The sequence below is a fragment of the Mus caroli genome, chromosome 10, assembly GCF_900094665.2.
Source record: "Mus caroli chromosome 10, CAROLI_EIJ_v1.1, whole genome shotgun sequence".
Lineage (NCBI taxonomy): Eukaryota > Metazoa > Chordata > Mammalia > Rodentia > Muridae > Mus > Mus caroli.
Window position 1 is genome coordinate 39,594,984 of NC_034579.1, and position 16,036 is coordinate 39,611,019.

At 43.1% G+C, this 16,036-nt stretch overlaps 1 protein-coding gene across 1 annotated transcript in view; it reads right to left on the reverse strand.

The window, feature by feature from the left end:
- Crybg1 (crystallin beta-gamma domain containing 1) overlaps positions 1-16,036 on the reverse strand; it is a 196,654-nt gene that overhangs the window by 108,353 nt on the left and 72,265 nt on the right. Inside the window, exon 2 of the mRNA XM_021174985.2 lies at positions 6,149-6,281. Within this exon, the coding sequence (XP_021030644.2) occupies positions 6,149-6,281 (133 nt within the window). The remainder of the gene's footprint in view (positions 1-6,148; positions 6,282-16,036) is intronic.

A 16,036-nucleotide genomic window follows, 5' to 3' on the forward strand; every position in this document is an offset into this window, starting at 1 on the left:
CAGGCTGGCCTTGAACTCAGAAATCCTCCTGCCTCTGCCTCCAAGTGCTGGGATTAAAGGCATACGCCATCACTGCCTGGCGATAAAAACATTTCTTATAAAAACTTTTATCAAGGCTGGGCATGGTGGCACATGCCTTTAGTCCCATTATTCTAGGGGTAGAAGCAATTGGATATAAATAACAAGTTCATGAACATCCAGGGTACATAGAGAGATCCGATCTCAAGAAAAGAAAATAACAACAACAACAACAACAAAACCTTCTGCAGTGCTAAATATCATGGATTGTCACAGTGTCTCTCAATACAAGCAAACCAGAGAAAGAATGGGAAAAGAGAATTTAAAAATATCCTGTCTCACTCAGGAGGCAGAGGCAGGCAAAATAGTCCAAGGCTATCCTGGTCTACAGAGTGAGTTCCAGGACATCCAGGACCACACAGAGAAACCCTGTCTTGAAAACAAAGAAAGAAATCTCAGCCTCATTCTTTTCTTTCTTTCTTTCTTTCTTTCTTTCTTTCTTTCTTTCTTTCTTTCTTTCTTAAAGTTGATTTACTTTTCTTTTATGGGACAGGGTCTTATTCTGTAGCCCAGGCTGTCCTGGAACTCAAGGCAATCCTTCTTCCCACTGTCTTTAGTTGGAGGATCACAGGGAGAACACCATTTCTTACTTTCAACACGATTTAATTGATGAGTTTGCAAATTTGAATAACACAATAGCAAGAGACTGGCAGGATTTAAAAAGACTGGCGACATATATCATAAGGAGAGAGAGAGAGAGAGAGAGAGAGAGAGAGAGAGAGAGAGAGAGAGAGAAGACTCATTGAAGCCTGGAGGACTAACTGGTATATCCTTTTTTAAAGTCCAGTCTGAGAGTATAACATTCCAAAATATGAATGCCTTTGATTTATCAATTCTACTTTTAAAAGAATTTAGCTTATAGAGACAACTAACAACAGCAATGAAAAAAAAAAGGTTAGAAAATAGCAACAGCTGAGCACTGAGCACCCACGAATCTGGAGAGCTGGGATGGTCCATCCATCCTCTTACATCTGAAGCGTCACAGAGTCGGTCTCGAGTGATTTGGAAAGAGGAGTACCAGGATTTCTTAGTGAAGAAAAAACATGTCGCCCAGGTCATCCTCAAGCTCTGTAACAAGTTACAGCTGGGCTAGAGTACAGGTGACACTGTTGGGAGTTGCAGAGGGAAGAGAAAAGAACAAATAAACTGGAGAATTGTATGTAGTCCCTGCATTTTCTGTTGAAAACAGCCCACCCTGGATGGACTGCCTATATGCATACATAGTAGGAGATACAAAGCAGGGCATTACCCATCAGGGCAGAGAGAGCCTTAAGCCTTTGTTTTGTATATTGCATTACAACTGGATGTTTCTTTTGCCCTAAAAAAATAATAATAAAACTTAGAAGAAAAAGTAATAAATACACTAACCAGGTTGTTGAAAAGAAACCACACCCTCTCACAGACAAAGCCTTCCAGCTTGGCAGAATACAGGAAATGGACTGGCTTACATGTATGCGCATGTTTATTTATACATCTATAAATAAACAACACCCACAGTGGCTACTTCAAAGGGAGACACAACATGTACTTGGGAAGGAAAGAAAACAAATCCTTAACTGAGTTTTCCTGCTACAGCCCGGTGATCCTGACACCTTCAAATGGAAAGCTAGCAAGACATAAATAATATTCCTTCCTTCCTTCCTTCCTTCCTTCCTTCCTTCCTTCCTTCCTTCCTTCCTTCCTTCCTTCCTTCCTTCCTCCTTCCCTCTTTCCCTCTTTCTCTCTGTGTGTATATCTCTTTCTTACCAGATAAGATATTTAGCTTTTAGGAGAAAAGCAAGTGGCACAGGGAACCCTGCTGTTTGAAAGCCATCTATAGGGACCAAAGCAACAGCCCCTGGCATTGAGCCTCCCTGTACACGGAAAGGTCATGCTGTCAGGCCACATCAGAGCCTGGGAGATAGCTGCCCAGGTGCTGGCCGAGTTCAGAGGACACTTAAGGTAACTGGCACACAGAGAGAAAAGGGAACAATTTTCCTGGGCAGAGGCCACCAAGGAAGAGCTCTTCTACAAGCACACAAAAGTGGTGATGCTTTGGGCATGGGAAGAAGATGAACAAAGGCAAGAGACGGGCCTGTAAAGGAAACCTAGGACCAAGCAGAATATCCCAGACAGTACAGGCAAGACTTATAGTTTATAAGAAACCAGAGGGTCCCGGTGATCACGAATGCATCCCTAAGTTTTAAGTTTAATCCTAATAATGCTTAAATTATTTCTCCTCTCTTCAAAACGTATTTAAGTAGACAGTAGTTTCACACAGTCCCAGGACAGAAATGCAAACATATAAGCCTTCAAAAGCTTGTGTCTCCTACCCATACATTCCTCACTCAACTCCATCACAGCTAACTATTACTAGTGTTGACTAGTTAACTGAGACTTTGCATCTCCCTATGTAGAGCAGACAAACTAGTTTGGAACTTGAAATCCTCCTGCCTCAGTTTCCCAAATTCTGGAGTGTGCCTTCTCCTAGCATCACTAGCTTTTAATGTTCACGTCTATAGTCAATGCATTTATAAATAGATGTGAGTCTGTCCTATGTTGCTGCCTCTTGTACACATTATTACATGCTATTCATTTTGATTCTCATCTTAGATGTTTTGTTTGGTGGTGTATTATTTTTATGCCTTAGATCAGTGGTTCTCAACTTGTGGCTGGCACAGGGAGCCCTGCTCTTTGAAAGCCATCTTTAGGTACTAAAGCAATAGCTTCTGGCACACAAGTGGTGAGCGTTCCTGTGCAAAGGCAATGCTATCAGACCATGTTTAGAGGCAGGGAGATAGATGCCCAGGCCACGCCCTTTGGAGTTGAATGACCCTGTGTTGGTTTGAGTACACTAGGCCCACAGGGAATGGCACTATTAGGAGGTGTGGCCTTGTTGGAGGAAGTGTGTCACTGTGGGGGTGGGCTTTGGAGGTCTCCTCGTGTTCTCAGGCTCCACCCATTGCCGAAGAGAGCTTCCTCCTAGCTACCTAATTCCAGCCCAATCGGTGGTCTGGGTGGAGGATCTGGCATCTCTGAGATGCAGGTCTAATTGGCTCTCTCAGCCATAGTCTCAAGAGATAAGAAGCCAAACACACATTGGTAGGCAGGAGAGACAGTCAGTCAGCAGTAACTGAGAAGGCATGCAGACAGGAGTTTGGGTCTCCAGGAGCCATGTGAATACTGGATAGGCATTGCTGTTCACCTGTAATTCCAGCAGCACAGGGAAGGCTGAGACTCTCAGAGCAAACTGGCTAAGCAGACTTGCCAAGTGAGTGAGCTTTGGGTTTAACTGAGATAGCCTGTTTTACTGAATAAAACAGTGAATCAAGGAAAATATCTACCAGGCATTCACATGCGTACACATGTATCCATACCTGCTAATGCACACACCGACGCATATCACTTGTACATAAGAGAAGAAAACAGCTACTACATTGGTGATAATGAAAGAACAAGGAAGACTGTGGGAGCCGAGGCTCAAGAATAAGAACAAAAAAGAGGTGAAGGGAACCAAGGGGACAGCAGTGTACCTCAAAGCCGGTTCTTCCAGTGGGAGGCCCTTTGATCGTCCCTGGGGAAGAGCAGCAAGCAGTGTAGAACAGAGGTGGCACCTGGCTTGACCCCATTGTAGGTGACACTTGGGGACAGTGTGGGCCTGAACTGTTTCCTGCCTATTCTTTTCTACCTGTTCTGTTAGCCATGGGCTTCAAGCTCTGACCTTTCCATCTTCTCTGTATTTCTTCTTCCTTCCTTGGGGCCTTGAGGTCTTTTTGGGGTAAAGCTCAGGACACAGTGCTTCTTGGCTGTAGCCCAAGGGTGTGAAGAGACAGTTGGAGTGCTGATGGCCCTGCATGGCAGACAGGGACACTGCAGAGCCTTCACTGTCCCTCCCCAGGGAATTTATTTTTTGCCCCAATTCTTTTTTTTAATTTATTTTTTTGAGTGTGTATTGCATATGCTCATGCTGTACAAGGAGAGGTGTCCAAGGAGAGGGCACTGGGTCCACTGGAATTGGAGTTACCGTTGTGAGCTACCAGGTGGGTGCTGAAAGTCAAACCCAGGCCTTCCACAAGAGCAGCCATTGCTCTCAATGTCTGGGCCGCCTCCAGCCTTTCCTTTGCCTTACTCCGAATGCTGCCACAAATCACTTCCTGGACTTCAGTAGTCATTAGGAGCTAAAATGAATTGTATTTACCAAAGAAACAGTTTCCTCTTAAAAGATAAAAGGCATAATGCAATAATACCTAGAATCCTTGGCTCAGGTCAATGACCAGGGGTACCAGTGTTTTTCACCCGTGGCTATAAATGATCTTATAAATAAATAACTGGTAAAGAGAGAAGGAAGTGAGAAATCAATGTGGATGTGAGTATAAAGTATAGAAAATTTATTAATCTAAATTTGATTTCCTATTCCACTATTTGCTAATATGCTGTTCTGAGTTAGAAAGCACCCTGATTCTGTGGTAATAAAGATACAGCTCTTATTTAGTTTTTTTCTATATTAAACTGTTCTGCATGGATTTTCCCCATTTTTGCCGTGTCCTAATGAAATATAAAACATGCTCTAATAATCTTATCATGGTCTTTTCATATTGCTTAACATCACTAAGGAATCATTTGTTTTGTTTTGTTTTGTTTTGTTTAAGGAGTTAGGTATTAGAGCAGGGCCTGGTGCTCTACAGGCAAGCCTAATTCTTTATTTTTATGCTAAAATACACAGCACAGAAAAATTGACTATCTGAATCATTTGAAGATTATAAGCAGTCTCTGGTACATTCAGACTGACAGACAATCAACATCCAGAACGCTTTCCATCTCCATTTGTAAACTGAAGAATCCTTGAACCCAGAAGCTTTCTGCCATCCCCTTCCAGGAGTGGGGTTCCAGGAGTGAGCCAGCACACTTGGTTTGCATTAAGTAATTAACTTTTAATACACAGTATTAATGAAGCAAATGTCCTTTGCTTCATTAATTTTGCAAATGTCTCCAAGAGAGACTTCTTTCACAGCACAATGTGCTTCACTGTTTGCCCTCATTGGTCTTGTAAGTTAGAAGGAAAAAGTGTATCGTACCTCCATCAGGGTCTGGCAGCTACCTAGCCTACTGCAACTTAGGGCACCAATCTGCTCTCCTATGCTGCAGATAGGTAGATAATGGATAATATCTCCACACACATGAGTGGATACAGTTAGTCAGAACACACACGTGCATTGCACACCTCAGGAAAACTTTTCTTTTAAGAAAACATAATTAAATTAGAGATTGAACCTACCACAGCTGGGAGGGGTGGCCACGCCCTTAATCCCAATACTCAGGAGGCAGAGGCAGGAATACTTGTGAGTTCTGGGCTAGCTAGGGCTACATAGTGAGATGCTGTGTCAAATTAAAAAAAAAAAAATTAAAATGAAAAAAAAATTTTAAAGAGAAAGAAAAATACAAAGAAGAAAAGCAACTAATAGCAATGTTAAAGATCTAATCCCAACAGTGGGAAGGATAACGCTGTTTTCTGGGACAGAAGCACTAACTCCAAGTATTGATGTAATAGTGCTTCATATGCTCTTAGTTAAAAGAGAAAGGTTACACAAAGATTCATGATCACAAGAAGCAATGGGCTGACGGCAGAGGAGGCATGGACTCAACATATCCAAACAGATTCATTTATTATCACACTCTTTGAAATACTGTGTTATAACATGCATTATATTGTATAATATATATATATAGTATCATGCTGAATTAGATAATAAATCATAATACAATAGACATAATAATCATAGCTACACACACACATATATATATATCAATCATATAATATTCCTTATAAGTATGCATTGTGTGGTCACTCAGGGGGGGTTATCTTACATGTTTTAATTACTAAAATTCTGAGAACCATATGTTGAAAAATGAAACATTAAATCTAGATGTGGTGGCACACATTTTTAATTACAGCCCTTGGGAGGCAGAAGCAGGGGGAACTCCGTTTGAGGCCATCCTGGCCTATAAAGGGAGTCTCCGGACAGCCAGGCCATACAGTGAAACCCTGTCTCAAACAACCAAGGAAAGAAAAGAAAATGAAATGAAACATTACCTTTTTTAACATTGCAGACTCCATAGATGAAGGGCCAGGCACCTCACTGGGGGTGTCAGATAACTGTAGTTCACCACCATGGAGTGTTAACTCCTGGGGCTCCCCTTGGCTTCCATCGGGTACAAGGAAAGCTCTAGAAAGGATGGAAATGGTGACATTAATGATTATCAAGAGTACTGAAAACAGGAGAGACTTAAAGACATCGTCACAAATAATCCGGTGCTCTTACAGCACAGTGTAAGCCTTAATGATGTCACCATGTAGCTCAGGGAATTCCTTGACACCTGTGAGAAACAAATTAGAATGGCCAGGCACACAGACCTGCGGTGGACGGGGGATTTTGGTGTGAGGCATGCCATTTTGGTCTGCAGTTTCTCATTGCTTTCCTATCATTATTGCTAAAAAACAACAAAACCAGTCAAATGGTATGACTCATGCCTGCCCTCCCAGCACACAGGAGGATGGCTGTGCATGGGCTACAGAGCAAGACCTTGTCTAAGCAGAACAACAAACAAACAAACAAACAAACAAAAACAAACAAACTAAAATGAAGCGACAAAGGAATCCATATGTTTCAGTAACGCTGGAAGGAAAGTGAACACTGAATCCTAGCTAGCAGAGAGATCTACTAGGACTGTCCAACCTATGGCACAATGCCATAAACTTAACTTAAAACATGATGAGGGTTTATGGGACTTATTATTGTAGCTCAATTGTACCATTCTTGAGCATAAACTCTGTAGATGACAATTTCATGTCCCAGTGTCCAATGGTCAGCCACACCTGACAGGTTCTGCCAGGAAGTTACTGTTCCCAGGGTTACGAAATCAGACTTAAATGCACGGGAGGAAATGAAGGCAGGGAAGGTGTTCTAACACTGAAGGTGCCTACCCCTAATCTATTTCCTTTAGCTGCCCCCTGTCATCTTCTCCCCCCACATTTTCTTGGCTTCGAACACTAATTTGTTCAACCACCTACCCGTCATGCACTTCAGAAGCCATATCCAACTGAAGCAGTCACCCATGAGGTCAGATCCTCCCGTTTTGGTCCTTTTACCCCGTCATTAATTTGGGCATATCTCTTACCAGATGTTATAACACTGTTTTATGTCTGTGTACCTGGAAAAGTGTTCATAATCACCATGGTGTGATTCCAATCCGAGGGATGAAGGGTGGATGCTAAAGGACTAGGAAAGGCCTCTGTTTAAAAAGCCCACAGGAAGAAACAAGCCCTCTCCCTGCGGGTGGTGGTGACTTGGGACCATTCAGGGAATTAGGCAGAGAAATGACCGAAAAGAAAGCAGAACAAACACACAAGAGCAACTGGAATCTTTAAACATATTGATGCACTGCTGACTTATTCGGTCCAATATCAGTTTTATCTCTGAGCTTTTGTGTTAGAAATACCCTATTCTTTAAGCCATTTTGAATTACCAAAGCATTGAAATTAAAACAAGCATTTATAGACTCCCTGCCCCCCCCCATCATATGGTTGAGGCTGAATAAAGTAGAGAAAGATTTCTGCTTTTAATGAAAACTACCAGTGAGGTGGGAAGAGAAGTAGCAATTCAATGCCTCACGTTTCACAGGAGCAATGGAATCTTCTGAGAATTTCTACAGTATACCAAGGGTAAAGAGACAAATGGGAGAATATTTTAGGATTCGGAAAAGTGCAAATCAGGGAGGTAATACCCGAAAGGAAGCTCTGTATGAGAATAACGCATCTACTTTAACTGTTGTTTGTTTTGTTTTGTTTGAGTGAGGGTTCTCACGTAGCCCAGGCTATCCCCGAACTTCCTATATCATCACGTATGACCCTGATCTCCCGATCCTTCCGCCTTTGCTTCCCAATTACTTGGACTGCAGGCAGGCACCACCATGCCAGGCATGGGCATAACTGGGAGAAGTCTCTCCTATACATCTTTAACAAAACAAAACATTATTCTTTGCATGACAAAAGATGAGAAGGGACATTAGAAGCAGTGTTTTTTTTTCCTCCCTTCTAGACATAGCAAAGAAAGAGAATTGTGTCAGTACAGAAAGGAATTGAACTAAAGGATCTCATAGGGCTGTCATCATGAGGTATTCTACAATCCCAGGTCCAGGAAGTGGAGGAGGAAGGACTCCGAGTTCAAGGTCACCTGGGGTTGCATAGTGGAACCCCAAGGAACAGAGATGAAATTGTATGATTTCTTTAGTTAGAACATAACTTCACTCTCAACAGATCTATCTCATGCAACATTTGATACTATGTATAAATCATCTTGGGCGACATAGAGAAACTCTATCACAAAACCAAACAAAGTAAAAGAGTTCTTCAGGCAACTCTTTAATAATTTACACACACACACACACACACACACACTGGAGAATAACAGCTGAGAACCNCCCCCCCCCCCGACAGCTGAGGAGGTAGGAAGACTTAAGTAGTTACACCTTTCATAAAGCCTTTTTTCACAAGATCTTCTCCATCCCTAACCGTCTGCCCTCTGCTCACAAATATGCCAAGAGGAATAGCAAGCAAGAAAAGACACCCTGAAACAATATCATTTCTTACAAGTTGGGGCAGTAGAGCAAAATTGTATAGATAGTCTACTGTCCTTAATACTGATCCTATTTGGAGTAAAATACATGTATTTATTTATTGGAGATTGAAGAGATGAAAATGTTCTCGTGTGCCCCCATGAGAGTGAAGGCAGGTGTCCAAGAACTGAGCTGTCTCTTCTATTGCATCATCCACGTTAAATGGTCCAAAGATGGCAAAGCTGTTTGTTCTTTCTACATAGTTTGCTTGTGAGCCAATCCTTGCCTTTCCCCTCTAAGTAACCCAAAATCTAGCTCAGAGAAACCAATAAAAAAAAAATGTTTATTAACATATAAACTAAGAAGAGCTCCTGAGCTTAATCAGTGAATTCAACGGCTTCTAGATTCTGTGGCCTCTCCAGTTCCAGACATCACAGGAATGGCAGGCTATCTTCTTGTGCATCTTCCTCAGAAATGAGGAAATATCCCAGAAGTCATTTCTTGTCACATGTCATTACACGCCAAACCAGTTCCTGGACCTGCTCCTTTGAGCCTGGCGCCTGAAGGACACTGTGTCCATTCAGAGAATGGACATCTGACAAACCTAGGATTCTATTAGGAAAGAATGAGTGGGGAGAGGCAAAAAACGGATGCTCTCTACCCGCTGCCCGGCTTTCTCGTGAAACATGCTCCCCACACTTACTGTAACACTGATACAGGTAGAGTCAGGCCATGTTTATAACTGAATCTGAGGCATCGAAGTAGAAACCCATGTGATTTAGGCCTGTAGGCTATAGCCTGCCTGCTTGCTCTTTTCACTCATGGTATACACTAATAAGGCTTAGCATGGACCCAAGGGTTGATTCTGTTTGGTAAGCCTGTACTCGTGATCTCCCGGACTCAAGATACACACCGTCCTGAGGCAGGTCTCTTATCAGTGGCCAGAGGTGGAGAGAGCTATCATTTGCAGTCCCAGGGAAGGGCCTGGCCTAGTGCTCTTCCGAAACAGGAAGTGCTGTCTGAGGCACACTCATTACTTCAGACCTGCCTCTGAGGGAGGAGGAGGAGGAGATACCAGTGACTTCCCTTTCCTCATGACCCAGATCCAAACAGCAGCAACGCACCTGGCCACTCCAGTCATCATCTCGCACCTCACACGCTGCTCCAGGACTTAGGTGAGTGGGGATGAAAGGCCAGGAGATGTGTGGGCCCAGAGGTCATCATGAGGCAGGCTTAGCTCCAGGGCAGCCTTTCACACACCTCTGATGCTCGTATCACCTGTAAGGACTCCTCATTTCCTCTAGATGCCTCAGCCACAGTAAAGTTATTGTACAAGTGTTTATCCTAAAACACGGTGCCTTCAATTCCAGCACCCAGGAGGCAGAGGTAGAGGCAGGAGGATTTCTGTGAGTTCCAGGTCAGCTTGGTCTAAATAATGAGTTCCAGGATAGCTACAAAGTGAGACCCTGTCAAAATGAAAACCAAACAAACACAACACAACACAAAACAAACCCACAACCCCAAGACTGTAGGGTAATGGCCTAAAATACAACCTACAAGATGGTTTCTTCCTATTACATAGAAAGAAAACACTCAGAGTCATGCAGATGCTTTTTAGATTCTGGGAATCTTATCACTGTCATATATCTAGCCATGTCAGATATCAACATGCATGAAAAGGAACAAACCCCCACCCCCACCTCTAGGAGGTCTGTGAGACCTAGGGCTGTAACACACTCAGTTCTGAAGAACAGTTGCATAAGGACTAGACACTTAAAATCTCCCTAGCCTAAAAGCCAACCTTGATAAATGCTTGCAACAGCAAAAGCCAATTGGAAAGTTGGGTACTTTTTCATGCCTAATGAAGTAAATTTTAGTTTCACTCCTAACAATTAGGCTAGAGGAACCATAAGAAAGGCTAAATGTTGCCAGGCAGTGGTGGCACATGCCTTTAACCCAGCACTTGGGAGGCAGGGGCAGGCAGATTTCTGAGTTCGAGGCCAGGCTGGTCTACAGAGTGAGTTCCAGGCCAGCAGGGCAATTCATTGAAACCCTGTCTCGAAAAACCCCAAATAAATAAATAAATAAATAAATAAATCAGCTACAATAGAGCAAGGGAGGATTTGTGAGAGGGTTTGGAGGGAAGAAAAGAATGGGGGAAATAATATAATTATATTGTAATATAAAATAAAAACTATTAAAAAAATAAAACAGTCATTACTGGACATCAATCGTTTTGGTTAATAAAACAAAATTAAATCCTCTAAAACTGCTATCTTGCAATGGAGTCTTAACAGAACCTGTTTATTAATTTGATAATTATAATAATTTCTAAATTTTTTCCTTCCTTTTCATGAGACAGAGTCGCACTGTGAAGCATTGGCTGGTCCGGAACTCACTATGGAGACCAGGCTGGCCTTGAACTCCTAACACTCCATCTGGTTCTGTGTGCTTCATCATACTGGGCTTAATTAAAGTCTTTCCTGTTTCCCTTCTAAGGGGCAGACATTACTCTGCCTTAGTCAATATTTGTTAAGTGCTTGAATTTACTCAGAGGCATGACTAAGAGTGGGAAACACCTGCTAGCTCCTTTCACTTTATCTTCCTATTTTCCTTCATTTGAGTTTCTTTTGCAAAACCAGAGAGACCTTCTCCCTGCAATTGATTTTGTTAAAAATAATGGCAAGGTTGTATCCTTGTTAGAGAATCCTCTTATGTTAGAGAGCCACATACCTTTTCTCAGAAAAATCCCTGAAGTTTACGTAAAACAATGTCGGGCTCTTTAAGAAAGAAAACAGCCCAGTACAGATAGGTAAGGGGTGGGAATCCTCAGCCTGTGGCCCACACTTCTGCTGTCCTCCTACCTCCTGGAGCAGACAGATGTGCACTACTTTGTGTTATAGTGGGTAGGGATTAATGCAGAGCTCAAAGTGCCTGAGTAAGTGCCTGGAACTGGCGAACTATAGAAGTGGCTCAGCTAGGCTCACAACCAAAACAATAAGAGCAGCCATATGAACAGCTGCATTGACTGACAGGGCGTATAAACTGATGCTGTACTGCCCTCTGCCGTCTATACAAATATTATTAGTGAGTTCTCCTAACCTTATATTTATTGAAAAGGAAGTTACCTAAAGGTACCGCTGTGTGCGTCAAGGCATTTCCCAGTTAGAGCCTGAAACAGTATATATAATACAGCCACTCTTATGAACAAGACACTGGTTAGAAGTGTACATAAATGTACTGGCTACACACACACACACACACACAAGGGCAGGGGAGAATGTGGTATTTCTTTAGTTCAGCTGCTAAGTGGTAGAGAAAAGCCTTCTGGGTAGGACCACCCCCTCTAACATTAGACTCTATGTTAGATTATGGCCTCACACCCGCAGACAATACCAGATCTGACCTTGAAAAGTCCCCTGGGGATTACTTGATGTAATCTACTCGGTGCAGTCTTGAAAAGACACTGTGCTTGAGAAACCATGAGACTGACAGAACATGGAGCCTGCTGGTTAGCCACGTGTGGAACTGGGAGGCAGGCTTCTGGGAAAGCCTCTCAAAGGCATATCTAAAAACAAAATCTGGATAGACCTAGCTAGATCCTATATTTAACAAAACAGAATGGAAATCTACTTCTCTTTTAGGACCAAAGGTTTTAGATTTACAAAGTGGGTTTGAATGTCAAAAGCAACATCGTTTTCAAATCGATTTTTCTCAGCAAACGAAAGGGAGGACTGTAACAACATACACTCTTGGATTTCAGAGCATTTCAGGCTAGCTGCTGGGCAGCATAGCGAGTTATGTCACTTCTCCAGGCCTCAGTTTCCTCATCCGAGGTCATAATCAGATTGTAAAAAGGAGTTAAATAATTAGCAACCGTTCATAAAGTGTGTGTGCTTGTGTGGGTACCTCATAGGTCCTCAAAAAGTTGGCATTTTCTGAGTAAGAATTTGGAAGATTGCATGTGGGTAGCACTTTGAGGAGGCACATTTGTCAGAAAGAATGTCTAGCTGCCCAATCACCCCATTTTGCAGATGAATTCACAAAGGCTCAGAAGTGGTTACTCTTCACCTTCACTTGCCTAGATAAGATGAATAATTCTAATTCCAAATGAGCCTTGTGATCGCAAAGCCCCCAGTTGGTTGGGAGTGTGGAGATCATTTACTAAGCTTAATCAAGTTTCAAAAATTCCAAACATTTTCAACATTGGTGTCAACAGTGGCAACAGAATGCCCAAATTGCCATCTAGTGGTTGTATAAGTATGCCAATCTACTCATCTTTAGCTTTTGCAATTTTTTTCCTAAAAAGTAAGGTTCCCTGACAGCCTAACTCTCAGATGGCCTCTACTCACTCCCCTGGGCACACTGATGGACACAGTGACTTGAAGACAAAGAACATCTCTCGATGCACTATGGGGACAGAAATGCCCAAGTGCCCCTCATATTTAGCCATTACAATGCAGAATGTCTCTCTAACCAAGGCTTGGGACCATTGCCTTAATACATTGTTGAAATCTGGTATTCCTGTGAAATCACCCTGCCTGTGAAACTTAGCCATCTATCCGAGGACTGATGCTATGGGAATTTTAGATGTTAGGGATCGCTCGGCATGATTAACCAACTATGAAGCCCACCTTGACCCAGGCTGGTCTCACAGGAAAGAATGACCCCCATTCTAAGCAAGAGCAAAGATAAGTGGAGGCCAAGGACCACACAAGCCCAGAATCACCACATTGGGCTCCAGAGAGCTGAGGAGCCCTGGGGAGGGGCTCTGCTTATCAAGAGACTTGAGTTTCATTCATGGCTGTACATATTCTATCCACAGCAGCTGAAGACCATGCCCACCCCACCCTCAGCTTCCCTTTCTAACATACACATTGAACGAGTTTACCTTATACTTGTCAAAATATAAATGGAGGATTTTGATTGCTCAAAGTGCCCTTTTAAGGCAGCTCAAATTCCCGTAATGGGAATTTGACAGCATATGTACTCCCCAAAGAAAGACTAATGACTATATTAAGTTCATAAATAATAAATCGAAAATTCAGGGGAAAGTATTTTAAATTGCTATCTCCAACTTTGTTTTTTGTTTTGTTTTGTTTTTGTATTTATGTTTGTGTATTTGCCATGGAGCACAGGTGACACTCAGAGGACAACTGTCAGGACTGTTCTCTCCTGCCATTGTGGGATCCAGCGCAGTCGGATCCAGACTCAGGTCATCACAGTTGGTGGCAGCACCTTTACCTGATGAGCCATCCTGCAGGCTCTAGATTGCTATCTGTAACACAAAACAATTAGAGCATGGTGGGCCAGGCAAGGAGGAAGACACCTGATAAACCATGGTTATAGGATGGAGGATAGAGAGGTTACCCTTCAGATAGCCAGAGGTATACCACAGGTGTCCTTCTGCTCCAATCAATTTAACCCTAACCATTTATTGAGAACCCTTCGACATCACACCCTATCTTGCTTTGGGGAATACAACAGGATTGGCCTCTTGAGAATTCTCTGATGAACACATTGGACTTTTGACATTATCTTACTCAATACTCCATCTATAGGAACTGAAGGGAGAAATACAGATTGAGTTTCCAATGAAAAGTTTTTTTTTCTTTTATCCACAGATTTTCTTTCTCTCTCTCTCTCTCTCTCTTTCTTTTTTTTTTTTTTTTTTGAGACAGGGTTTCTCTGTGTAGTCCTGACTGTCCTGGAACTCACTTTGTAGACCAGGTTGGCCTCGAACTCAGAAATCTGCCTGCCTCTGCCTCCCAAGTGCTGAGATTAAAGGCGTGCGCCACCACCACCCGGCATAATCCACAGACTTTCACACATTCCCTCAGCCATAGACTCTCAGACAGTGTAGACCGTGTACCCCGATAATGCATCAGTTTGGAAACTGCAGAACTTTATGAATACACTTGTTTTCTTCAAACTCTTTCTCTGGCCTCACTGGACTGACAATCCCTCCTTTAGCTTCCCAGTCATTACCGGTTGGCATTGCTAACTGGATGTATCTTGCTGTAAGTCCTTTAGCGGACACAGTGGTGGGGAGACATATTGCTGTCACTCTAGTTCCCCGCCTCATAATGTCTTCAATTAGTAAGCTCCCCTCTGGTCCCTACTGCTACTCCAACCCATCCTCCTCCTACTAATGGCTGACCATTCTGCGGTCCTCTATTATGAAAGCTGTTCAGTGGATCAGCACTATAAGAAATGACACTGTAAACTCATGGTGTTTCCCTCTTTTGGGTCCAGTCTGCTCTTTCACAGCTCCCTTCCCCATCCTGTGTCCCAGGCTATTTAGTAACCAGTATTTTAACTCCATTATAATCTCCAGCAGCCCCTACTCTCATCCGGAAGAGCAAAGACTTGAGTGGGGTCTTGATACAGCACAGGACAACACCTGTCACTTCACTCTTGCTCAGTGAGCGAGTCCTAGGTAAGCATACTCAAAGTCCCTTCTGTAAAGGTGGGCCAACTCATGATGGGGCAGCTGCTTGCAGATCCTGTCTGTTAGGAATTCCTAACACTGTCAATATAAAGCTTTGGTTCAGAAGCCCCTCCTTTGTGCCTTTCCCCCAGCCTTGAGCAGGCTGAACAACACCCCCAAGGTTTTTACAACCTAGCTGGAGTGGCCTGGCCTTGCTGCATTTGCAATTTCCTACCAGAGATTTGAGGAGTTGACTGCCTGCTGAGCTTGCTTTGCAACTCAATCCAGCTGAAACAAAGGATGGGGTCTGTGGGCTTTCCCTATATAAACACAGTGCTGAAAATTAAACTTTGAGCCTTGATCAGAAACCTTTGTCTTGGCTTCATCCTTCTCTCACCCCCTCCTCCCACTTTTCATTTCCAGCCTCCCTTTCAGGTACCCAGTTCATCCTTGACTGCTGAACAGCTACCCTCCTTCCAACCACTGGAGTTGTGAGTTGGGCTGCTGTCTGATTTTTTTTTTTCAGAAGTCCATAGCAATGTCTCAGGCTTTGAAGTTGACTTTATAGCATGTTTAATATGCACCAGCTGTCTGTTTTGTTTACCTTTGCTCCACCTTAGCTCACTAGCCCAAGACGACTCATATCAATGACGATTAATAAGAGTCTCTGAAACTCGGAAGCTTCTAAAACAGCTGGCACGGCACTCATGCACACTCAGCCTTTCAGACACGCACAAGCCATCTTTACCAGTTCTGTGCCTTGATTATACCTGCCTGTCTATAAATGTCACTGCTTTGGAGGTATTTCTAGAAACAGAAACTCAAGAGAAATTTGCCTTTAATCCTAGCACTTGGGAGGCAGAGGCAGGCAGATTTCTGAGTTCGAGGCCAGCCTGGTCTACAGAGTGAGTTCCAGGACAGCCAGGGCTACACAGA